This window comes from Lithobates pipiens, unplaced genomic scaffold (assembly GCF_037356315.1).
Source record: "Lithobates pipiens isolate NorthernLeopardFrog02 unplaced genomic scaffold, aLitPip1_a1.2 Scaffold_27, whole genome shotgun sequence".
Taxonomy (NCBI): domain Eukaryota; kingdom Metazoa; phylum Chordata; class Amphibia; order Anura; family Ranidae; genus Lithobates; species Lithobates pipiens.
This window is the reverse complement of record NW_027507788.1, coordinates 132,475,244-132,502,040: the sequence shown is the minus strand read 5'-3', so window position 1 is coordinate 132,502,040 and position 26,797 is coordinate 132,475,244. Positions and strand designations below refer to the sequence as shown.

Below are 26,797 nucleotides of genomic sequence, written 5' to 3'. Positions count from 1 at the left end.
GTAAACACCGCAAAGAGCCAAATGCAAGGTGTAGAGACTCCTCATAAATAAGTGCAATTCATTTTACCCAAAAGGTAAGGGCCATTTTGTTTTTAATTAGGGGAATTATTATTATTATGAGTCCACTTTAAAAATGCTCCTGATCAAAGCATGGAGTCTGTCACTGCTGACCTCCTTCTGAAAATGCAAGTTGTCTGGTTATTACACTGACCCATTGACTTCAGTGAAACTGAACAAGAATCAAGATCAGAAGAACAAGATCTTCTTTACTGCATACTAGTTCCAGGTCAGTGCTTCAATGTCTCAAATCCGGGGGTGTATTATGGCAGCCAGGAACCTAGTATTTGCAGAAAGCGGCATCAACCATGGCATGCTTTTCTCATGAACGTTTTTTTACAACAGAAATAGGTCTGCTCAGCAAAGTGTTTCCTCTCTGGCATCCATAGCAATTGTAAAAGTTCTACACATGGACAAGGCATGGCCGTAGAGAACAAAGTCATGTACACATAATCTAAAGGTAGCGTAGGCCACTATTCCCTGAAACATACAAAGAATTATAACTGACACTGGGAGTTCCATAGGAGGAAAACACTATGGGGTTGATTTAATAAGACCGAAGAGTGCAAAATCTGGGGCAGCTGTGCATTTTACCCAGTCAGCTTCTTCAGTTTTCTCAGTTTAGTTTTGACAAAAAAAAACTGGAAGCTCATTGGTTTCTATGCAGAGCTGCCCTCTCCAGCTTTAGTAAATCAACCCCTATGTCTTCCCAAGGCAGACTGTAGCGTGTAAACTTACATTTCTATACCAAAGAGGTATGTGCTTCTACGTAGCTGCGGAAAATGTGTGTAATTTTGAGTTTTTGATAGAACAAAAAAGCCAGACTTGTAATAGATGGATCCTGTTGGGTCACTATACTGTGGGTACTTTGCTTGTGCTATATTTTGCTTGTGCCCTTAGAGACATTCTAATCTTGTATAGTTCTTCCAGTAATCCAAGTAAAGTAATTCAAGAATTTGGCCTGGGGATTTTCTTTGCAGTGAAACCTTTCTAAAGGCTGTAACACAATCTATTCATTTAAAAGGCGGAATTTATGATATACCATATACTTGGTACAAAGGCTTTCTTTCTTGTATGAAAATTTGAGCTTTACTCCTTGTATTGTTTTTATTGAATAGGTCTGTTCATGTCAGGTAGCAGCTTACTCCATATGCTTTTATTGTACAACAACCAATTGTAAACAATTTTTCAGGAAATTATAATTTTCAATGTAGCATGTAAAGATGACACTCATGTGAAACTGCCAATTCTGCATGTCTAATAGTTTACAGAACAAGTTTCTGCCTGCCACCTAAATGATGCCAAATAGAATTCCCCTTTGGGTTTGGAACCACTCACAGAAGTGCAGTTCTGCTTTCCTGGGACCCGTTTTCAGCAGACAGCGGGCTGACAGCAGCTCTCTGCACAGGGAGTGCTAGATAGAGCTTCAGGGAGTGTTAGAGGCACTGGGGGACAGATAATGCTGCATCCACCTAGGTAAATATGAGTCTTACAAAAAAAAAAAAACTATACATCTCTTTTAAGGCATGTGGTCTAACTCTTACCATAGCCTAAACAGCCATTTTTTAACCTCATCCTATTAGTTCCAAAGTAACTCCAACGTGTGCTTTATGGCACCTACTGTATGTCACAAGAGTTTATGGAAAAAGATTAGCTGCTAGTAATAACTCAGCTTCACATAAATACCTGAGAGGGTTCGGTTTGAAAACCAGAGCCAAAAAATAGTGCCAACTACCCATGCTAACCACTGAGCTTTCATCGGTTATTCTCAAATGTGCCCTGGCATATGACATATGAACTAAATGGTTGGTTCCAATATAGTTCCCCAGTTTTCTGTGGTTTTAGTCATACAACTACAAATTTGCTCAGTACATTAAAATATATTTCCATATCAGATATGACAAATATACAACTGTTTTGGTAATTATTTCCAACTTATTCTCCCTTCGCTGAACAATCATTTGCATAATACTATAAATAAGGCACACTTTAGTTAAAACAGTCATATATAAATAGTCTGTGATATACTAATAATCTTCTGTGGTGGGGATTGCTTAGCCACCATTGCCCCCCTACAAGCCAGGAAATTTTTAGTGCTTCACTCTCAGTTCCAGGAGAACAAATTATTACCACCCCATGCCCTTAAGCACAATGTATATTATCATATGCTATAGCCTGTAATGTGCATAAACTAACGGAAAGGCAGGAGATGGATCCTTCCATAATGTGTGCAAAAAAAGGGGGGGGGGGGGTTGAGGAGTTGTCTCTGGTAGAACAACTCTAAAGGCAGCAATGTTATGTTCCTCCTCACTTTGACAGTAGTCCGCAAATCCACACACCCTTGACTTGATTGTTGCGGTGATTGGTAAGGTACAGCAGAGTGAGGAAACCTGTTCTTCCATGGTTCTCCAGTCAGTTACTGAACTACATTACATATAGGCAAGGAACCAAACTGTGTGCAAAATATAGCTACCCTCAGAAACTAGTGATTTGTTTTAGTGGGTTATTTCTTCAACCATATTATTTAATAAGCTTCCAATTCCAAAGAAACGTCACCAGTAACAGTATAGAAGTACTGATAGAAGTTCTGAGCATGTACTACTGCCTTCCATTCAGTGCTAAATCTATCTGTCCAACTTAATATATGCATTCACTATAGGTTTCAAAGTGCCAACTACTGCACCATTTGCATTAAATGTAACCACTGGAATGAATTGAAGTGAACTTCAAATCAGAATAAAATGTAATTGTATACACATTGATACTGAATCTGAAAATAGGGAGCTCATATAAATGTATCAATGTTTGCTACCTCCTGCAGCCATTACTTATAAAAGCAGTGATTGTCCGCTTTAAAGTAAACTGGGAATGCCTTGGAATGTTCAAGGCAGAAGGCTAGAACACCCCTGCAGAATCCACAAAAATAAATAGTAAAGTACAAAATATTCACATTTAAAAAGAATCAGCAGGATTTGAATGTCTACTAAAAGCCAACTTAATGTACTGAAAGAAGAAAACAGGGGTCAAAGTTGAATGTCCTTAGAAAACAGAATAATCAATTCCGCTCCAGTTTTTGCTAATATATCCCAATGTCTTTTCCCTCTGAGAGAAATGGCAATATGGCAGTCTGTACTTGTGTTTGTTTGAATGTATCAGAGTGTGTGAGGCACAAGCAGCTTTGGCTATTTCAGCATTTGTATCAGGGTTTAAGAGGTGATAAATCTGCAGGTATCCCTTTCCATTCAGGGAGGAATGCTGCATCATAATGGAAGAGTTTTAAGAATTCTGACTCCGGTAATGTGAAGTTTGTGAGGTATATTGTTTCTCCTCCTACTAAATAACTTGCCCAGAAACCAAAGGTGCCAATTGTCATGATTGTATGATTACAACCAACCAGAAGTGCAAAATCCTTGCCAGGAGTTGATTCGTTACCATCGCCAGAGAAGTGGACATCTCCTCTGGAATTGTCAATGTTTTCTTTACACCAGTCCATACCATTGCTGGTCACCACAAAAACAGGTTCTTCATATTTGTTACGGAAATAACTCATGGCTTTATCCAGATAACCTTTGTCTGCAATCACACCCTTCCAAACATTTGGCATGACACTCACATAGTCACCTCTTCGGACGTGAACTCCAATGTAGGTCGCATTTTTTCTGGAGCCTTTTATCGTCTCTAGGACATGGTTGGCTTCATTTTTAAGATAGTCATGTACTGTAAATTCCCTTCGGATTTCATCCCGAAGGTGGTGAAAAAACGTCCAAGAGCAAGGGTACCCTGTAAGTTTGATAAAACTGCTTTCAATGTGATTATATTCTTCAGACATCCAGTCATGTATCCAGTATTCTTGAAATGGAACACGAAAAGCAACGTTATTATGCAACACTGGCAGGGTGATCTTAAATATAGGAGCTAAATAGTTATGCATATCTGTAAGGATGAAAGCTTGGCGTTTGTTTGCTTTGGCCAAGGCATACAAGGTAGCATACTCCCCCATATGGTTACCTAACCTACCATCAGGTTTAACTGTCCATATTCCAGAATTTTTGCACTTTTGCACAATTTCGTCAGTACTTGTATCTTGCTGATCGTGGTTTGACTCCACAGGCTTGTTGTCTTTCTCAGGACAGATTAAAGATATAGGCAGATTAGCAGTAAAGTTTAAAAACTGTAAATGAAGCTGCAGTCTGTACAGGATATAGAACACTACCGTTGACACAAAGATACATCCTAAGAGGAGAATTTTCTTTTTCTTGTTGGGTAACTCCATCTTCATTTGATATCGGTCCTGTACCTTGGACGGTAAGAAAGGATCATCCATAAAAAATCGAATGCCTGTTAGAAAAATGAAGCAAAGGGTAAATATGTCATGTTGGATGCAATGGAAAACACAAAATCAATCCTGAGAAATATTATAAAAGAATGTCTCATTTATGAAATTTCCTCCCAAATTATATGACTATTTCTTGGTCCTACATAAATCACATAAAAAAGTAGTAAAAAGAGTAAAAATCTATCTAAAAATAGTTTTCTATTTAGGATAGATATTAATAGATTATTGATAATTAATTTTGTTTATCCAGCATGAAATTGAGCTTGGTTATGTAGCATGAGGCTGTATATTCTGCATTATTTAAATTTTTGGTAGACTCATTCGACGAATCCAGGTTCTACAAGCTGAGATAACATGCATTGCATTGATGCAGTCATACAATTTTACAGTGACCATGAAATAAAACAAAGTTCAGGAATATTCCTTTATCCCATTGTTTTGCAAATCTATGTACACAACAAACTGTATGATTGAAGAAGTTCTAATATCGCTGTTTTACTAACCTGACAGATTCTTATTCTAAATAGAAAACCTTCATTTTGTTTGCAAATATTAACGATTTTAAAGTGGTTGTAAACCCTTACAAACCACTTTGACCTACAGGTAAGCCTAGATTAAGGTTTACCTGTAGGTCCAAGATATATCTCCTAAACCTACACGGTTTAGGAGATATTTGCCAAAAGACAGACACCGCTGTCTACGGCGCATGCTCTGCCGAATGACAGCGCCGGAGCAGTGTGACCCACCAAGAAGATGGAGGCTCCGTACACAAGGGGACAGCGGTGACTTCGCTGGCTCCTGTGTCAGGTAAGTGACACATGATGGACTACTATGCGATGCATAGTAGCCCATTATGCTTTACCTTTGCAGGGAATCAAAGAGGAAGGAAACCCATCAGGGTTTACTTCCTCTTTAACCACCAGCAAGAATAAATTCTTACATTTAAAGAGCACCTGTCATTTCAGATCCATCATGGCAGCGCCTGTTAGCGGGCATCCACTCGCCTGCTACCACCACGTCCCTCACCTTGTTGTGTCACTGTCGCATCAACAGCCGTCTCATTAAAATGAATATGACTGTTGGTGAGTCGACAGCGGGTCAGAGGAGGATCTGCTGCAGGACAGAGATGACACATGCTCTTTGAAATGTATGATTTAAAAATTGAGTTTATTTAAATCAAGCCTTTTTATTAGTGATTTAAATTGACTTCATCTAAATCAAATCAACCCTGCTAAACAAGCTTATCAATATCTAAACGCCTGTAAAATAACATAGGATCTAAACTTCTGTCAGTTTATTTTTTACCATCTGTATTCCATTAGGGGGGGGGGATTTCCCTTCACTTCCTATCCAACTCGTATGAATCTTTGACAGGCCAGCTTTAAAAGAATCTGTCCCAAAGCAAAAAACTAGTCTCAAAAGCCTCCCATGAATTCTGAACCAAGTATTTTTCTAAATGACAGGTTCCTTTTGACTTAATAGAGATACAGACACACTGAGGTGAATTTACTGAAGGCAAGTAGACTGTGCACTTTGCAAGTGCATGTGATCCAGAGCTTAGTAAACAAAAAGGGAGCTCTGCTAACTTCCATCATCCAATCATGTGCGAGCAAAAATGCTGTTTACTTTCATTTTCCTTGCAAGTGAAGATCTTTTAATTTACTAAGCTCTGGGGAAACTGCACTTGCAGCATGCACAGTCTATTTGCCTTTCGTAAAAACAACCTATTAAAAAGATGTATGGGATTTTTTTTATCCTATAAGCATACTTACCTAGGTGGATGCAGCATTGATCTGATGCTGCATCTGTCTGCCGCTGCCTCTTCACTGAGAACCGATCCACTAAACACTGTCGGTTGCTCGGTTCTCTCACCTCCCCAAGTGGAGCGTTGCTGCCTGTCAGTCAGCAGCTCTCCTGCTCTGTTTCTCTACGCTTATTGGAACGATGAGCTGTGGAGGGGTGGGGGGTGGCCATCTCAGCGGCTCCCTGAGAGGCTGAGACGCCCATCAATCCAGGCACCTGGCGGATCTAGACTTCCGAAGTCGGGATGACGCGATGCCTGGACTGATCCTGGGGATGTCCGCAGAAAAAGTGGACTTCAGACCGCTCTCTGCTGAAAATATGTCACAGGAGTGCAAAACAAATTGCACTCCCGTGACCAATAGGAGAAGCCCAGCCGAATGACCCCAGGCTGGACTTCTCCTTTAAGTCAGCTATAAGAAATGATTACATGACTAATCTGCCCATGCCTCATCAGTGATGCCTCTCAGCTACAATTCTAGTATAGAGCTGTCAGTATAATTACAACTTGTTCTCAAGCCGAACTATAATCTTTGAGGGTGAGGCCAGAACAAGCAAAGCTTTGTCTACAACTTGACAAATGTGAATTGTGATTATAAGACAATTGAAAAGTGCAGTGTCAACGAGCCTGGAAATTGCCTGAGGCAAGTGTTATCAGGCACATATAATAGTTGGCTAGAGGAGCAAATGTCTCTTTGAAAAAAAAAAAAAGTGCAGGTTGTCATCACTTTACACACTAGGACCTGTCACTGTTGCACGAATTGCCTATAGGATTGAAGCACAGCACAAGCACGGTTTACTGCCTCTCTAGTGAGAAAAAAAAAGAAGGATTGACCAGATCACACAAGTTAAAACCCCTACTGGTAAAATCAATTACTTCCAAAGTCAGAAATGATTGCTTCCTCTCTAAAAAGGCATACTCAGATAATTACTTCATTCAAACTGACATTTCACTTTTGGCTTACAACAGACCTCTTGTAACTTTTTGGGCCTTCTGTAGCACTTACTATTGACAATTTTGTTCTTTTCTGTGGCGACTACAAAGGTGAGTCTGCTGTGTTCCCCTGCTGATATGCCCATATCTCCCCTGGATCTTGGGGGTTCTAGATCCCCCTGGCACCCTTGCATGGAATGTTGCTAGAGTTGTAATTACACAGTGAGCTTGCTGATAAATGCTCATTTAGACCCCTTTCACTGGGATGCGTGGCTCGTTTTAGCGCCGCTTAAGCGCTGTTTTAGTGACGCTTTTTGGGCTCTAGCGGGGTGCTATTACCCCCCCAAAAAATTGTAAAAAGTCCAGTTTTGCAAACTTTTAAGGTGCTTTGGAAGTGCTGCCTATTCATTGCAATGGGCAGGGCTTTTTGGGAGCGCCAAATACAGCGCTACCAACACACAAAGATGCTGCTTGCAGGACTTTTTGCAATGTCTCTCAAGCGAACCGCCCCAGTGTGAAAAGACACACTGCAATGAATGGGAGGTGCTTTTCAGAGGCTATTTCTAGCACTAAAGCACTTAAAAACCACCTCAGTGTGACAGTAGCCTTAGGCCGCGTACACACGGGCGGATTGTCTGCCCAACTTAGTCCGCTGAAACGTGTTTCAGCGGACAATCCGCTCGTGTGTGGGCTTCAGCTGACTTTTTCAGCGGACAGTCTGACAGACTAAGTCTTTCGGAATTTCCGTAATTTTGTCCGTCCAAACTTGGTTTCAGCGGACAGTCCGCTCGTGTGTAGGCAAGTTGGATGGACTAAGTATGGCGCATGCTCAGAAAGGATTTACACGCCGAAGGTTGCATTGCAGTGTATTGGACGTCGTATTTCTAGTCCCGTCGTACGTGCTGTACACGTCATCGCGCAAGCTTTCAGCGGACTGTCTGTTCATCGTGTGTGGTCAAGTCAGTTCATTCAAAAGTTGGACGGACTGTCTGTCGGATTGTCTGACGAACTTAGTTGGGCAGACAATCCGCCCGTGTGTACGCGGCCTTAGAGTCCATTCACACAGGGGCAACTTTGGATCCGACTTGAAGTCACCCCTAGTCGTGCGACATGGTAAAATCAATGTAAGGGAATTAGAGCCATCTTAATGCACACTACTGAAGTTGCTCCGACTTCAGAAAAGGTTCCTGTACTACTTCAATCCGACTTCTAGGCGACTTGTACCCATTGATTTCAATGGAAGTTGCCTCCAAGTCGGATCCCCTGTCTTAACTGAAGCAACTTTCCAGGAAGTAAAAATAGTTTTCTAGGCAAACCTCTCCCTCCCACAGAGCCGATTATTATGTGATTGGCAACTGGCAAAGTCCTCTGTCCTGGAGACAACTTCAAGTTGCCTTGTAAGTTGCCCCAAGTCGCTCTGTGATTCATACTCAAGTCTTGTCCAAGTTGCCTCTCAAAATCACGCTGGAAGTCGTGTCGCTCCTGTGTGAATGGACTCTTAAAGTAGGTACCTCTGTACAATGTAACCAACTTCAGTTTAAAAGTTACACTCTAGTTAAACATGAATATTTGTTCATTCACATGACCTGAAAATCGTATAAAAAAAATACCACTTTTTGAAGCGATCATACGATAATCTGATCGTTAGTACAGAGCATTCAAGAGTGGATCACGACAGTTCATCCGATATTATCCGATAGGGCAAGCGTGAACATTTTTCTCGTATGATACCAGGATTGTACAACTTTGTTTAATCAGTACAGTTGTTGTTCAAAAATACAATACAAATACACTACAACACATACATCACTTCAAATTTTTTATTCTGTCGCATGAGAATTTATCACTTTAGTGAACTCTTCATTTTCAATATGAGACTAGCAACCAAAAAAAACAGACAGACAATCTGTTGTACGATTTTCAAATCGCGTGTACGGAACTGAAAAGGATGCAATTTTGAAAGTTCTAGTGGTAATAATAGCTTCTATATGATGATACTCTGATGACTAGTGGGATAGAGTATAGAATACTGGACAATATTCATACCGTGTTTCCCCGAAAGTAAGACAGTGTCTTACTTTCTTTTTATCCCCAAAAGCCCCACTATGTCTTACTTTCGGGGTATGTCTTATATTGGAAAAAAATCCCAGCATGCAGAGCTGCACTGCGCTACAGAAGAGGACTACAAGTCCCAGCAAGCAAGGCTGCACTGCATTAGAGGACTACAAGTCCCAGCATGCAAGGCTGCACTGTACTACAGAGGAGGCCTACAAGTCCCAGCATGCAAGGCTGCACTATGGAGGACTACAAGTCCAAGCATACAAAGCTGCTATGCTCAGCAGAGGAGAACTGTAAGCCCACACAGCCCGTTTTGTTGGGACTTGTAGTCCTCCTCAGTTGCATCTTGCGGTTACATAAGAGCTGCAGAGAATCTCTTCACACCCCCCTCCCCCTCCCCCTCCTTGGTCTCTCTCTGTATGACCAGCACTGACCTGTACCGGGAGGGCACAGAGCCAGTGACACCTGTCGGCAGTGATCCGGGACCTGGCGCAATAATCTCCTTCTCTGTGGTTGCGTCGCGCCATTCTGATCAGTCTCGGGCAGCGGCTGTCACTCACAGCCGAGCAGAGTGAAGCCACCTCCCCCTCCTCTTGTATGGCTACACAGTGCTGTGTATGGAGGAGGAGGAGGAGGAGGGGGAGGCGGCTTCAGTGAAGCCGCCTCCCCCTTCTCCTTCATGGACAGCACTGTGTAGCCATACAAGGGGAGGGGGAGGCGGCTTCACTCTGCTCGGCTGTGAGTGACAGCCGCTGCCCGAGACTGCTCAGAACGGCGCTGTCTCTTCAGTCGGAGGGGGAGGGCACTGGTCTGGCACCCCCCCAGGGTGTGGCACCCGATGCAGCCCGCACCCCCCGCCCCACTCTTAGTACGCCACTGGAGGCGGCAATACCCCCGTGTTTCCCCGAAAGTAAGACATATGTCTTACTTTCGGGGTACGGCTTATATTAGCCGACCCCTTTGAAACTCCCGATACGTCTTACAATCGGGGGTGTCTTACTATCGGGGAAACAGGGTAGTAGCGCATACAGTGTACAGCAGAGCAGTGCATGTAACATACTGTATAGCATACAGAGGCTGTCTGGTGTATGTCAGGTCTAGCACAGTGTTACAAACAGCACATTGTTATGATCATGGGTTTGAAGAATGTTACATAGAGCAAAGCTAAAAAGTAGGACCACTTTTGCAAGTATAGTAAATATGAAGTTTTCTATCTCCAGCACAAATCGCACTAAATTGTCATCTGAGAAGAGATCTTCCTGGATTTAAGCAGGCCATACATGGGTTGAATTCCTTATGAAAATTGTAACTAAGAATTATTTTTCGAATTTCACACCATTGGTGGGGCTGCAGCAATGGCCAATTTTCGTGCAGCCATCGAATTTGAGTGATCGGGCATATTGGAAATTAAAAAAATAAAATAAAAATCATACAAATTTCTAACCAATGATGGGAGAATCATGCAAGAGTGGGATGCGATCATATAGAATCGTTCAATCAAGCATTGAAAAATTTCAAATTTATAATTGAAAAAGAAATGCGCATTAGCTGTGACCTGGAAAAAAAAAAAAAAAAAAGAAGACTCCCAGTCAGGAAAAAAAAATTCTGTAGCAACAGGAGGTGAAATTGAATGCTTGGCTGGTAGAATTTTGAAATCAATGGTGGCACCATTGGATAACAAAAAGGTACAACATTTCTGATTTTCGAAAAGAAAATTTGTTCAGAATTTGACCTATGGCTTTAGTCTTTAAAATAACTGTGGGATTCCAGGGACAACCAGTCTACGTAGTTATTGATTAATATCTATCCTGACAATTATCTTCTGCACACAACTGCCACATTAGCTAAAACCATAGGCAAGAGATGACTGCCCTACTGATCATGGCAATTTTGGCCAGACGATGACAACCTTAGGTCTATAGAATAGGAAGCCACCTACCAGCTGACTTCTACTGTGATATAAACAGACAATGCATAAATAATCTAGCTTTGACTGCTCATATTAGAACTTTCTGACTTCAGCACATATTCTGGAATTCCTAGGTAGCAGTCACATATTTGAATTTACCTAGGGTGTGGAGGTGCTTTACAAATCGGAGAAAGGGGTCAAGTTATAGTTATGTTTGGTACTAAATGCAATAACCATCTGTAGCTCGTTTGTAGGCAGGGTTTTCTCTGGGGACCTGGATTAGCAGAGCATTCATGCCCTTGCAAGCTGCCAGGAGGTATACGTGGGGGTACAGTGAGGGAAAAAAAGTGCTTGATCACCTGCTGATTTTGTACATTTGCCCATTGACAAATGATCAGTCTACAATTTTAATGGTAGGTTTATTTAACAGTGAAAGACAGAACGACAGAACAACAACAAAAATATCTAGAAAAAATGCATTTGAAAAAGTTATAAATTGATTTGCATTTTAATGAGTAAATTAACACCTTCGCAAAACAGGACTTAGTACTTGGTGGCAAAACCCTTGTTGGCAATCGCAGAGGTCAGATGTTTCTTGTAGTTGGCTACTCCAAGTCATTAAGGTTTCAAGGCTGAAGTTTGGTAACTTGAACCTTCAGCTCCCTCCACATATTTTCTATAGGATTAATGTCTGGAGACTGGGTATGCCACTTCAGGACCTTGATGTGCTTCTTCTTGAGCCACTCCTTTGTTGCCTTGGTCGTGTGTTATGGGTCATCGTCATGCTGGAATACCCATCCATGATCCATTTTCAATGCCCTGGCTGAGGGAAGGAGGTTCTCACCCAAAATTTGACAAAGCATGGCCCTGTCCATTGTCCCTTTAATGCGGTGAAGGTGTCCTGTGCCCTTATCAGAAACCCCCCCCCCCAAGCATAATGTTTCCACCTCCATGTTTGATGGTAGGGATGGTGTTCTTTGGGTCATAGGCAGCATTCCTCCTCCTCCGAACACCGTGAGTTGAAGGGGTTGTAAAGGTAAACGTTTCTTCACCTTAATACATTCTATGCATCAAACATCAGACAACGTCGCCCCTCCCCCCTTTTACTTACCTGACCCCTCGAAAGTCCTGCGCTCGCCCCCCGACATCCTCTTTGCCGCTCACCCTGGCCGTTGATTGGCTAGAGTGGATGGATTGAAAGCAGCGCAGCCATTGGCTCACGCTGCTGTCAATCACATCCAATGAAGGGGGGCGGGGCCGGGTGATACAGTAAGCGGCTACGGCCACTAGCTGTATCACGGTAACGTCTGCAAGCTTGCATGAAGTTGTGAAGTCCTTGCAGGAGGGAGCCGAGACAGCCGCCGAGGGACCCCAGAAGAGCAGGTTTCGGGGGCCACTCTGTGCAAAACGAGCTGCACAGTGGAGGTAAGTATAACATGTTTGTTATTAAAAAAAATAAAAAAAAAAAATTACCTTTAGTGATCCTTTGAGTTGACGCCAAAGAGCTTGATTTTGGTCTCATCTGACCACAACACTTTCACCCAGTTCTCCTCTGAATCATTTAGATGTTCATTAGCAAACTTCAGAAGGGCCTTTACATGTGCTTTCTTCAGTCCTTAATGGCGTAGTGTTTTCTTGGTGACTATGGTCCCAGCTGCCTTGAGATCATCGACAAGATTCCCTCTTGTAGTTCTGGGCTGATTACTCACCGTTCTCATGACCACTGAATCGCCACGAGGTGAGATCCTGCATAGAGCCCCAGACCGGAGATTGACAGATTTTATGTTTCTTCAATTTGCAAATAACCCCACCAACTGTTGTCACCCTCACACCAAGCTGCTTAGCGATATTCTTGCAGCCCATTTAGACTTGTGTAGGTCTACAATTCTTGTCCCAGCTCTTTGGTCCTGGCCATGGTGGAGAGATTGGAATCTAAATGACTGATTGCGTCTATGGACAGGTGTCTTTTATATGGGTACCAAACTGAGATTAGGAGCACTCCTTTTTTGAGTGCTCCTAATCTCAGCTAGTTACCTTTATAGAAGATACATGGGAACCAGAAATCTTGCTGATTGATAGGGGATCAAATACTTGACTCATTAAAATGCAAATCATATTATAACTTTTTTGAAATGCGTTTTTCTGGATATTTTTGTTATTCTGTCTCTCACTGTTAAAATAAACCTGCCATTAAAATTATAGATTGATCAATTCTTTGTCAGTGGGCAAACGTACAAAATCAGCGGGTCATCAAATACTTCCCCCCCCCCCCCCCCTGACTGTATGTCGTTAAGGTGGCACTCTCGGTTATGACTGAGATACGCCATGCCTGCACCCCCTTTCCAAAGTATTAAAATAACAAAGCACTTGTCAATGGCAACAAAACTCTGTACTTTATAGAAACTTCATCCATTACAGCTCACAACATATTACATGGCCTACTGCATGGTTTACAAACTCTATCAAACTCTCTAACTTCTGGTGCCTCCCTTGCCAGCTGGGTTGCCGCCAACGGGTGAACAATTAATTGGTTGTCAACCCCTACCTATACCCAGTGAAGTGACTAACCTCACGTGATACACGGAGATGAAACAAACCTTCCTACAAAAGTTGGTAGTTGTGTAACTACTGTTATGGATGATATGTTTCTTTAAATGCAACTCTATGGTGCATCTCTTTTGTACTTCCTGTTCCTGCTGGGTCTTTCAGTAAACATGGCTTCTGTACAGTAATGGCTTGTGCTGTCTCTCTACATACATTACATCAAACATGTCCGATTTCTGGATCCATGCTCTTTCTACACACTTGATGCTGAGAGCCTGCCAGACTTGATGTGAGTGTTCTTGGAACTGATTGTGCCTCGTGACAAGTGCAGTCCTGACCTGGATGCTGAATATTTGCAGCAAGGACAGCTAACAGCATTCCCCTGCCTGAGGGAATGAGGGTGAGTAGAGATGTCAGTAATAACTGGGACAATTTCAGGGCCAAGTTTGAGGACTACTCCCTGAGCCACAGGGTTAAAAGAGAAGCCTGCATCAGTGAAAGCAGTCACACTGAGAAGGGTGATGGGCAGGGAATGCCTCCATGTTTACAAGCATAACAGTTGTCGTTCAAAAATACAATACAATACAAATACACTACAACACATACATCACTTCACATTTTTTATTCTGTCGCATGAGAATCACTTTAGTGAAATCTTCATTTCCAATATGAGACTAGCAAACAAAAAAAACAGACAGACAATCTGTTGTACGATTTTCAAATCGCGTGTACGGAACTGAAAAGGATGCAATTTTGAAAGTTCTAGTGGTAATAATAGCTTCTATATGATGATACTCCGATGACTAGTGGGATAGAGTATAGAATACTGGACAATATTCATAGTAGCGCAGTGTACAGCAGAGCAGTGCATGTAACATACTGTATAGCATACAGAGGCTGTCTGGTGTATGTCAGGTCTAGCACAGTGTTACAAACAGCACATTGTTATGATCATGGGTTTGAAGAATGTTACATAGAGCAAAGCTAAAAAATAGGACCACTTTTGCAAGTATAGTAAATATGAAGTTTTCTATCTCCAGCACAAATTGCACTAAACTGTCATCTGAGAAGAGATCTTCCTGGATTTAAGCAGGCCATACATGGGTTGAATTCCTTATGAAAATTGTAACTAAGAATTATTTTTCGAATTTCACACCATTGGTGGGGTTGCAGCAATGGCCAATTTTCGTGCAGCCATCGAATTTGAGTGATCGGGCATATTGGAAATTAAAAAAAAATAAAAATTCATACAAATTTCTAACCAATGATGGGAGAATCATGCAAGAGTGGGATGCGATCATATAGAATCGTTCAAGCATTGAAAAATTTCAAATTTATAATTGAAAAAGAAATGCGCATTAGCTGTGACTTGAAAAAAAAAAAAAAAAAGAAGACTCCCAGTCAGGAAAAAACATTTCTGTAGCAACAGGAGGTGAAATTGAATGCTTGGCTGGTAGAATTTTGAAATCAATGGTGGCACCATTGGATAACAAAAAGGTACAAAATTTCTGATTTTCGAAAGAAAATTTGTTCAGAATTTGACCTATGGCTTTAGCCTTTAAAAATAACTGTGGGATTCCAGGGACAACCAGTCTATGTAGTTATTGATTAATATCTATCCTGACAATTATCTTCTGCACACAACTGCCACATTAGCTAAAACCATAGGCAAGAGATGACTGCCCTACTGATCATGGCAATTTTGGCCAGACGATGACAACCTTAGGTCTATAGAATAGGAAACCACCCACCAGCTGACTTCTACTGTGATATAAACCGACAATGCATAAATAATCTAGCTTTGACTGCTCATATATGAACTTTCTGACTTCAGCACATATTCTGGAATTCCTAGGTAGCAGTTACATATTTGAATTTACCTAGGGTGTGGAGGTGCTTTACAAATCAGAGAAAAGGGTCAAGTTATAGTTATGTTTGGTACTAAATGCAATAACCATCTGTAGCTCGTTTGTAGGCAGGGTTTTCTCTGGGGACCTGGATTAACAGAGCATTCATGCCCTTGCAAGCTGCCAGGAGGTATACGTGGGGGTACAGTGAGGGAAAAAAAAAGTGCTTGATCACCTGCTGATTTTGTACATTTGCCCATTGACAAATGATCAGTCTACAATTTTAATGGTAGGTTTATTTAACAGTGAAAGACAGAACGACAGAACAACAACAAAAATATCTAGAAAAAATGCATTAGAAAAGAGTAAATTAACACCTTCGCAAAACAGGACTTAGTACTTGGTGGCAAAACCCTTGTTGGCAATCGCAGAGGTCAGATGTTTCTTGTAGTTGGCTACTCCAAGTCATTAAGGTTTCAAGGCTGACGTTTGGTAACTTGAACCTTCAGCTCCCTCCACATATTTTCTATAGGATTAATGTCTGGAGACTGGGTAGCCCACTTCAGGACCTTGATGTGCCTCTTCTTGAGCCACTCCTTTGTTGCCTTGGTCGTGTGTTATGGGTCATCATCATGCTGGAATACCCATCCATGATCCATTTTCAATGCCCTGGCTGAGGGAAGGCGGTTTCTCCCAAAATTTGACAAAGCATGGCCCTGTCCATTGTCCCTTTAATGCGGTGAAGGTGTCCTGTGCCCTTATCAGAAACCCCCCCCCCCCCCCAAGCATAATGTTTCCACCTCCATGTTTGATGGTGGGGATGGTGTTCTTTGGGTCATAGGCAGCATTCCTCCTCCTCCGAACACCGTGAGTTGAAGGGGTTGTAAAGGTAATTGTTTCTTCACCTTAATACATTCTATGCATCAAACATCAGACAACGCCGCCCCCCCCCCCCCCTTTTACTTACCTGACCCCTTGAAAGTCTTGCGCTCGCCCCCGACATCCTCTTTGCCGCTCATCCTGGCCATTGATTGGCTAGAGTGGATGGATTGACAGCAGCGCAGTCATTGGCTCACGCTGCTGTCAATCACATCCAATGAAGGGGGGCGGGGCCGGGTGATACAGTAAGCGGCTACGGCCACTAGCTGTATCACGGTAACGTCTGCAAGCTTGCATGAAGTTGTGAAGTCCTTGCAGGAGGGAGCCGAGACAGCCGCCGAGGGACCCCAGAAGAGCAGGTTCGGGGCCACTCTGTGCAAAACGAGCTGCACAGTGAAGGTAAGTATAACATGTTTGTTATTAAAAAAAATAATAATAATTGCCTTTAGCGATCCTTTGAGTTGACGCCAAAGAGCTTGATTTTGGTCTCATCTGACCACAACACTTTCACCCAGTTCTCCTCTGAATCATTTAGATGTTCATTAGCAAACTTCAGAAGGGCTTTTACATGTGCTTTCTTCAGTCCTTCATGGCGTAGTGTTTTCTTGGTGACTATGGTCCCAGCTGCCTTGAGATCGACAAGATTCTCTCTTGTAGTTCTGGGCTGATTACTCACCGTTCTCATGACCACTGAATCGCCACGAGGTGAGATCCTGCATAGAGCCCCAGACCGGAGATTGACAGATTTTGTGTTTCTTCAATTTGCAAATAACCCCACCAACTGTTGTCACCCTCACACCAAGCTGCTTAGCGATGTTCTTGCAGCCCATTTAGACTTGTGTAGGTCTACAATTCTTGTCCCAGCTCTTTGGTCCTGGCCATGGTGGAGAGATTGGAATCTAAATGACTGATTGCGTCTATGGACAGGTGTCTTTTATATGGGTACCAAACTGAGATTAGGAGCACTCCTTTTTTGAGTGCTCCTAATCTCAGCTAGTTACCTTTATAGAAGATACATGGGAACCAGAAATCTTGCCGATTGATAGGGGATCAAATACTTGACTCATTAAAATGCAAATCATATTATAACTTTTTTGAAATGCCTTTTTCTGGATATTTTTGTTATTCTGTCTCTCACTGTTAAAATAAACCTGCCATTAAAATTATAGATTGATCAATTCTTTGTCAGTGGGCAAACGTACAAAATCAGCGGGTCATCAAATACTTTTTTTCCCCCCCTGACTGTATGTCGTTAAGGTGGCACTCTCGGTTATGACTGAGATACGCCATGCCTGCCCCCTCTTTCCAAAGTATTAAAATAACAAAGCACTTGTCAATGGCAACAAAACTTCTCTGTACTTTATAGAAACTTCATCCATTACAGCTCACAACATATTACATGGCCTACTGCATGGTTTACAGACTCTATCAAACTCTCTAACTTCTGGTGCCTCCCTTGCCAGCTGGGTTGCCGCCAACGGGAGAACAATTAATTGGTTGTCAACCCCTACCTATACCCAGTGAAGTGACTAACCTCATGTGATACACGGAGATGAAACAAACCTTCCTACAAAAGTTGGTAGTTGTGTAACTACTGTTATGGATGATATGTTTCTTTAAATGCAACTCTATGGTGCATCTCTGTTGTACTTCCTGTTCCTGCTGGGTCTTTCAGTAAACATGGCTTCTGTACAGTAATGGCTTGTGCTGTCTCTCTACATACATTACATCAAACATGTCAGATTTCTGGATCCATGCTCTTTCTACACACTTGATGCTGAGAGCCTGCCAGACTTGATGTGAGTGTTCTTGGAACTGATTGTGCCTCCTGACAAGTGCAGTCCTGACCTGGATGCTGAATATTTGCAGCAAGGACAGCTAACAGCATTCCCCTGCCTGAGGGAATGAGGGTGAGTAGAGATGTCAGCAATAACTGGGACAATTTCAGGGCCAAGTTTGAGGACTACTCCCTGAGCCACAGGGTTAAACGAGAAGCCTGCATCAGTGCAAGCAGTCACACTGAGAAGGGTGATGGGCAGGGAATGCCTTCATGTTTACAAGCATAATCTGAACCTCACAGAGGATCAAAAGAGTGACACCAGAACCATTCTGGATGCATTAGAAGCCTTTCTTAAGACCCTCTAAAAATGTCATATATGAAAGATATACATTTAGCTTCTGTAAGCAAGAAGACTGTGAATCAATAGACCGGTTTGTCACACGGTCGGACATTCTGACAACCAAATCCGTTGGATTTTGTCCGACAGATTTTGTCCGAAACTGTTGCATACACACGGTCGGACAAAGTTGTCGGAAAATCCAATCATTCAGAATGTGATGACCTAATTTCGTTAAGATGGGACTACGTTCAGCTAGTAGCCAATAGCTTTGGTCTAGGAATTTCATCTGAGCATGCGTGGCACTTTGTCTGATCGGAATTCTCTACACACAATCGGACAAAGTCCGATCGGATCATGTTGTGGGAAAATTTTATAGTCCAGCTGGAAAACTTGGTCCGTCGGATACTCCGACGGAAACAGTCCGATGGAGCCCACACAGGGTCGGATTATCCGACAACACGGTCCTATCGGACATTGTCCATTGGAATATCCTACCGTGTGTACAAGGGCTAAGAGGAAAAGCTCTCTGAGAGATGAACTTATTTGTGATAAAATAGTTTTGGGTATCACCAGTGAAAGCACACGCCACCACATGTTGTGGAAACACAATTTAGATCTACAAACAGCAATTGAGATATGTTGCACTGCAGAACTTACTGACAAACATATGTAAGCGATGGTGCAGGATAAACTGATTGACAATATCAATGCAGCCTCTAAACAGCAAAGCTTCGAAAAACCACCAGCATAAGTTTCAGCACAAGGGTCACCAACACAACTCACCTGGGAGGAAGCCTGCATCATGCAAGCATTGCGGCAATGTGCACGTACAAGAGAAGAAAAGAAAAGTGTCCTGCATATGGGAAAATCTGTATTGCATGTGGTAAACCAAATCACTTTGCAAGAGTGTCAGTAAAATGGAAGCAAGTTAGCTGCACACAATTGAGCAAACTCAGATCCGGAGGATGCACACCTGCTTAGTACTGATATGGTTTACTCCTCAGAATGCATTGGTGCTGTAAACACAAAGGGCAAAACATGGTTTGTAAATCTCAGATTACACAATATAATCCAACCCTGCCAACTGCACTCAGGTGAACGTGTGATGTCATAAGTATAAAGGACAAAATGAAACTGGCACCCAGAGCACCCCTTCAGCCTAGTAGCACCAAACTAAAGTTGTATTCAGGGGAACTAATGGAATCATTGGGGCTATTCCAAACAGAATGCAGAATACTTGAGTGTATACACAAACTGAACTTTGAGATTGTTGATGCCGATCAGAAACCGCTATTATCAGGTTCAACATGTGAGCGCCTTAGACTGATGCTGTTCACCATTCCTGCTGAGCTACATAATGTTGCTAATCAGCCTGCAAAATCTCTGGCTTGGCCACGGACAAAACGGCAAATTCTTCATGCCTACAGTGATGTGTTTGAGGGCCCCATAGTCTCTGTTCCAGGAGAGGTTTGTTTTGAGCTGGATCCTACCATTCAACCTGTACAATGTGCCCCACGCAATGTGCCTATCGCCATTAAGCCACTGGTTAAAGCTCAGCTAGATAAATATGAAGCTGAAGGACATACAACTTCAGTAACAGAGCCTACAGATTGGATTACTAACATGGTTGTTATCGGAAAGCCTGAGAAGATCAGAATATGTATTGATCCCCAGTTTGAATATGGCCCTGAAACGGTCACACTACTTAATACAAACACTCGATGATATTTTACTCAAACTACCTAAAGCACGTGTCTTCACACTTGTTGATGCTAGAGATGCCTTTTTACAGTGAAAACTGGATGAAGAGAGTAACTACATGACCACATTCTGGACTCCTTAGAGCAGAAAGAGATGGCTCAAACTATCATTTGGAGTCTCTGTAGCACCTGAGTTATACCAGTGAAAGCAGCATGAACTATTAGGTGGTCTTCATGGAATTGAGCCAATAGCTGATGACATTCTTATAGTTGGCTGCGGTAATACAGATGAGGAGGCTGAGGATGACCATGATGAAAAGTTAATAGCGCTACTGGATCGTTGTAGGCAGGTGAAGCTGAGGCTTAGTGTAAAGAAATTGCAGTTCAAGGTGGAAGAAGTCCATTTCCATGGACGCATCCTGTCTTCACAAGGCTTAAAAGCTGACCCGGAGAAGATTAAAGCCATTGTGGACATGCCACAGCCTGCTGATGCCAAAGCGGTACCAGAGATTTATTGGCTTTGTTACAAGCTTGCTAGTGAAATTCCTGCCACACTTATCTGAGGTGTGTGAACTGAAGTTACATCAGTGGTGAGAGCCGATTGGAGGGAAGGGACACCCCCTCCCCTTCATACAGCACACAGGAACAAAGCTAAGGCTATCAATCTCAGACTGTGCCCTCTCCTTGATCATTTTTCTCTCGTTGTCAGGAAAACTGGTCAGACGTAACTCAAATAGATAGCAGAGGAATGAGGCAGCAGAGAAAGAATGACACTTAGGTTAGGCCACCTTCACATGTGCGGACCGTTCAGATCCACCTGAAAAAACTGACAGGCGAATCTGAACGGTTGCTCCATACAGCTCTATGGAGCGTCTGATGTCAGTGTTGACATGTCCACTGACATCCGATCCGGCCCGATCCACTCTGCAAATTCCAGATGGATGGATGTCCCATTTTCCATCCCTCTGGCATATCAGATCAGATGAAAAATGGACAGGTGGTCCGTAATCATCCGATCCCCCCATAGGGGAGAGCGGTCTCTCTGACCAAACAAACCAAAGCTTATTTGGCTGTACTACTCCTGTGAATTACATTAGTGGAAGTTTGTTCTGCACTCCTGTGACCCATTTTCAGCAGACAGCGGGCTTCAGCTGATGCCACAGAGCCAGTCCAGGCTCGGCAAGATTGTGACAGTGTCGGAAGTCAGGATCCATCCCACATGCTTGGACGGTCACCCGGCTCAGTCTCTCAGCAAGTCACTGAGTGGCTGAGCCGACTGTTCCCACCCCCTCCACAGCCCATTCTCCAGTGAGCGCATATGGGGGAGAACTGGTGGCTGACAGTCATTAGCTCTCTGCTCATGAAGCTGTGAGAACTGAGCGATCTGTGGTGTTCAATCGCTCAGTTCTCAGTGTTGGTGGTGCCTGTGAACAGATGCAGCACCGGACCAATGCTGCATCCACCTAGGTAAAAAAAAAAACAAAAAAAAAAACATACATCTTTTTTAAAGGGTAAGTTCACCTTTACAGAAAGATCTATAAGGTGAACTTGCACAGGGCCCCCCTCACCCCACCCCACCCCCCCAGTCCCGCTAGCCATCCCGTTCTGAGCCCCAGTATAGCCACAGAAATCCCCGGAGCTTAATCTCCTAAACGTTCCCCGTCAGGAGGAACATTTAGGAGCATTTTAATTTTAATCAGAACTCACATAGCCCATCCTCTCAGCAGGAAGAAGAGTCAAAGCTGCTGGGATTTCTAAGCCCCAGACCCCTGAGGCGGCAATATCGGAGCTCAGAATGAAACATCGATTTTCCTGCAAGGTGAACTTACACTTAAAGCACAATTCAATCAAATCGACATAATCTCCTATCTGGTTCCCATACACAGAGAGACAGAAGTCTCTAGAAATTGCTCTTCCCTTGTATCAGATGTGCTCCATGTCATCTATCCCTCTAGTTCTAATCGATGCTGATACTGCCATGGGGATAAAAGGCACCCTTTTCCACATTTTCTGTAGCTGTCCTTTAATTGCTCCATTTTGGCATTTTTTTTTTTTATTTAACCTTTTTATTTTGGAAGAAAGCAAGGAATACATTTTTACAAAAATCATATTTGACAGGGTGTTAGTACCTATCTACTAAATGATTATACATTTGGTTCAATCATCAACCCAATGCATCAAGAACTACCATCTCCCCTTACTCATATGTTCAGGAACACAACCCCATGTCTGGGACCCTTAAAGCGTCCCAGGCTCTGGGGGGGCGGGGGTCTCTTTATAATGTCAGTCTCTTGCACCCCATTTTACTAAAAAAATAAAAAACAAAAACCACCCCAAAATCTGGAAACCATAAACACAAAATTTTTTTTTTTTAAAAACACAACAAAAAGGGGGAAAAAATCCTCCTCCAAACAACTCATCTCCTCCTCCTGCCCCCCCCCCCCTTTACCCTCCCTCATGTGCTTTTCTCTAAAAAAATATTCAGACCTGCTCAGGAAACCAGAAAACAGAATCTCTATTTTCAATTGTTAGAATTCACATCTATGACATTTCTTCCGTCCTCTGTATTGATAAAAAGATTCCATAAGCACCATATTTACAAATATATCCCTCGTTTCTGCTAAACCTGATCTTCCATATGGTTCAATTCCTCTACCCACTTAAGCCACATTCCTACCGTTGGAAGTTGTGTCTGCTTCCAGGTAAGTGGAATACATGATTTATCTGCGTTCAAAAGATGACATAAAATGGATTTCTTATATGACTCAACCGGGATTTTAGAATCATTTGGTAAAAAGAAAGTCGGATATTCAGGAATCTCTTGGTCGCTACATTTTTGAGCAAATCTCCGGACCTCTCTCTAGAAGCCCTCTATTCTGGAACAAGAATAAAAAGGTATGCAGTAACGTCCCACACTCCTCTCCACAGCGCCAACAACTATCTGATATTCCCGGATAGCACCTATGTAGGAAAACCGGGTGTGGTATCACTGAGACAGATTCTTAAAATTAGTTTCCTGCATTTTTGTACAGATTGAAGATTCAGATATGTTATGTATTATATTAGTACACTGCTCCTCCGAGAAGACTTGGTCCAACTCCATCTCCCACCTGCTAAAAAAATGGTAGTGAAAAGTCCTCAGGGGGTGAAGCCAATAATGCATACATCTTTGAAAGAGTTTGAGGAAGCGGGCCATTCCCATTACAATATTCCTCAAACCTAGTTTACATCACGTTCATAACTACTTAAGGAAGTTAAAGTGTTAAAAAATTTTCTCAGCTGCACCGCTTGCCTGAAAATCAAATTGATATGGTGTAGATATCATCCATTGTTCCGTTGGCCATGATCCCAATGTCACAAATTGAGAAGCCTGGAAGAGTCCCTGATATATCAATACTCCAAAAGTTCCCTTCCTCAGACCAGGCTCAAACTTTGGGTTCCCAAAAATGGGGAACAATGGGGTGTCCATTGACGATAATTTGCCTTTAGAGATAGGAGCTACCATACGGATGTATTTTGGGCTTATCAATGTGCGTGTTTTAGTAATAAGCGGCAAATCACTGAAGCACCAAGGGGCTCATTGTAATAAGGCACTGCTCTGTGCCTGCTCTAAGCTTGGCCATATTTTAAAGTTCCTACATCAACTCCAATGAATCTGGGGCTCAAAAAAGACACCTGGTAGCATTTGTACAGGTCAGGTACTGCTAATCCACCATGTTGTTTAGGAAGGGTCAACAAAGATCTTCTGATCCTTGGATGTTTGTGTGCCTATATAAATCCAGTAAGGAAAGAGTGTGTCTATTTTAAAATAATATTTTGGTATAGCAATGGGTAATGCCTGAAGTAAATACAAGAACATTCATTTTAATAATACTGCACCCCCCAAACCAAGAAGGAAACCCCCTCTGCCATCTCTCCAAAAGAGTCTGTACTTTGTATAATAATGGTGGTAAATTGAGCTTATGTGTGTATGAAAGATCTGCCGGATTGAGAGTTCCCAAATACTTCAGAGCTTGGTCTGACCATTTAAATTTATAGCTAAACTTCAGTGATCGCAACACAGCACTAGAGATCGCAGCTCCCATAGCTTCTGATTGCGATAAACTGATCTTGAAATAAGAAAAAGAGACATATGTCTCCATTTCTTTATTGTGCATCATGGGACACAGAGCCAGAATATTAACTATATGGGTTATAGCCACCTTCAGGTGTTGGACACTGGCATACATAGTGCAGGAAGTTCAATCACTATATAACCTCTCCTCCTACCAGGAGTACCTCAGTTTTTTCGACAGTGTCTAAGGTGTTGGTCACGAGTGAAGATGTGCTCTGAGGAGCTCCATAAGGGATCCTTGCTGGATTTAAATAGCCTCCACAGACCAGAATCATCCAAAGTGCAACTGATGCCAAAGTGGATGGTACCTGGGCCTCGTACATGAAGAACAAGGTTTTGCCTGTAAAGCCTCTCTTTGTAGGGGATGGACCCCGGGATCCAGGGTCATGCTTACATTACCTAAAGTTTTTCCTGGCGGGGTACTAATACAGGTCCAATGGAGTGGAACCCCGATAAAAAAAAGGGACCTGGTCCTTGAAGAAGGTTTGCCAACAGCCCGCGGTGATGGGTGAAGTTTGGATCTGTCTTTTACAGCAGTATCCTGCAGCGAGGATAAGGTAAGGGAAGAAGACTAGGGACCGAAAAAGTCCACCTATGTTTTTTCTTCCTTGGGGAAAAAATGTTGTCATGCCTTAATCCTCCACTAGAGGGAGTATAGGCACATACCTTAATTTGTTGTCTTCCCTTCAGCTCAGTGTCAGTCCGTGTGTGGCAGCAGCAGCGTGCAGTGGAGATTCCTCTTGCAGGTAAGAGATCTGCTATCCTGCATTTCTCCCCCCTGGAGGGACTATGAGGGGTTAGGGATCAACAATTGTTGTGACCCCTTGTAATACCCCCCCTCACCAAGGGGGTTGCTGAGGTCCTGCTTTTTTCGGCTACGGAAGTTTTTACTCTCCTGTCAGGTGTCTTTAGGCTCTGCCTCCCTTCACCCCCCCCCCCCCCCCCCATGTTGGGTATCGGGACCGGAAGGTCACCCGCGCGGGAGCACATTTTGAAAATTCAAACTAAAGGAGGGGGCGTGTTGTATGGAGGGGGCATGGCCTAGGCACAGCACTGTGTGTGAGTCATAAATGGCCACGAGGACGCACGGTGCAATCGCAGAGAGGAGACATTACCTGGAGCAGTCTCTCCTTGGCTGTGTAGCAAGGAGAAGCAAGCTGGCTACACTCGGGACACAGGAGCATGTAAGGGTGCAAAACAGGCATTCCTAATATGGAAGGACATTTTTCCCAGCACTAGACTGAACTTGAATTAGCGGCATTACACGGTCAGACTATTGTTCAGCGATTAGTACATTTAAATAGTGCCTCTGCTTTTTGTGCTTAGGACTAGATCTGCCAAAAAAAAAAAAAAAAAGACACTACAAAGACCTCAAAAAAGCTACCAAAGATTCCTCCTCCAGGCACTAGAAACTCCAGTCATGCTTCCACACTGTCATCCTCACCTGAAATACCAGTTGTGGCAAGCCAGAGGGAGTCATTGGAACAAATTAGTGGTGCAGCTGCTTCTCACATCTCAGCCCCTGTATATGTGACTGAAGGTGCCTTTTTCTCCAACCTGGTGGGCCTAGAGGGAAGATTAGCGGCTTTAATCACATCCTCCATCCAAATGGATAGGAAGCGTGTTAGATCCCCCTCCCCACCTTAGACCCTTTACCAAGGGAACAGTGGGTACAGGATGAGGTGTTACCCTCAGGCGATCAGGAGGAAAGAAACCGATTACTCCTCTGGGGAGGAAACAACAGTAGATGAACCTTTTTCAGCCTCGCAATTTGAGAAGTTGCTGGTATTATTTCTTATAGAGATGGTTTGTTCCACTTTCATGCTACCCCTAATGCCGCGTACACACGACTGGACTCGTCGTTTGTATGTGATGACGTAAGACGGGACTAAAAAAAGGAAGTTCAGTAGCCAGTAGCCAATGGCTTTCCTTGCGTTGTATTTGGTCCATCGGACCAGCATACAGACAAATGGTTTTCCCGATAGGAACCGATTCCATCAGACAGATTTGAAACCTGTTCTATTTCTAGGTCCGTCTGATTTTTTTTTTTTATGAAAAACGATCGGATTAGCCCACACAGAACTTATTTATGCTGAATGGGATCACCCGGATAAGCATTTTCTCCCTCCAAAAAGAGATTCTCAGTTCTCTATCCCATGGAGGAGAAATACACCAAAAAATGGAATGTACCATCAGTTGACGCTTTCCAGTGTGAATAAAAGTCTAACTTGTCCAGTAGACAATGCACAAATTCTTAAGGATCCAACAGATAAAAGATTGGAATACCTGTTAAAGTCCTCTTTTTCTTTGGCAGGTGCCATTACTCAGCCTGCAGTCGCTGCAATAGGCATCTGTCAATCCCTAAAAGGACCAAATTAGACAGGCCCTTAACCACTTGCTTACTGGGCACTTAAACCCCCCTCAGTCCCAGACCAATTTTCAGCTTTCAGCGCTGATGCACTTTGAATGACAATTGCGCGGGCATACAACACTGTACCC

General features: G+C 42.9%; 1 protein-coding gene across 11 annotated transcripts in view; it reads right to left on the bottom strand.

Moving 5' to 3' along the window:
* Nucleotides 1-1,191: 1,191 nt before the first annotated feature.
* Nucleotides 1,192-26,797, bottom strand: part of LOC143934131 (galactoside alpha-(1,2)-fucosyltransferase 2-like) — a 417,951-nt gene continuing 392,345 nt past the window's right edge. For all 11 annotated transcript variants that reach the window (XM_077457459.1, XM_077457461.1, XM_077457463.1 and 8 more), the window contains one exon: nucleotides 1,192-4,395. In XM_077457459.1, coding sequence (XP_077313585.1) covers nucleotides 3,257-4,395 — 1,139 coding nt within the window. In that variant the 3' untranslated portion in view covers nucleotides 1,192-3,256. The remainder of the gene's footprint in view (nucleotides 4,396-26,797) is intronic.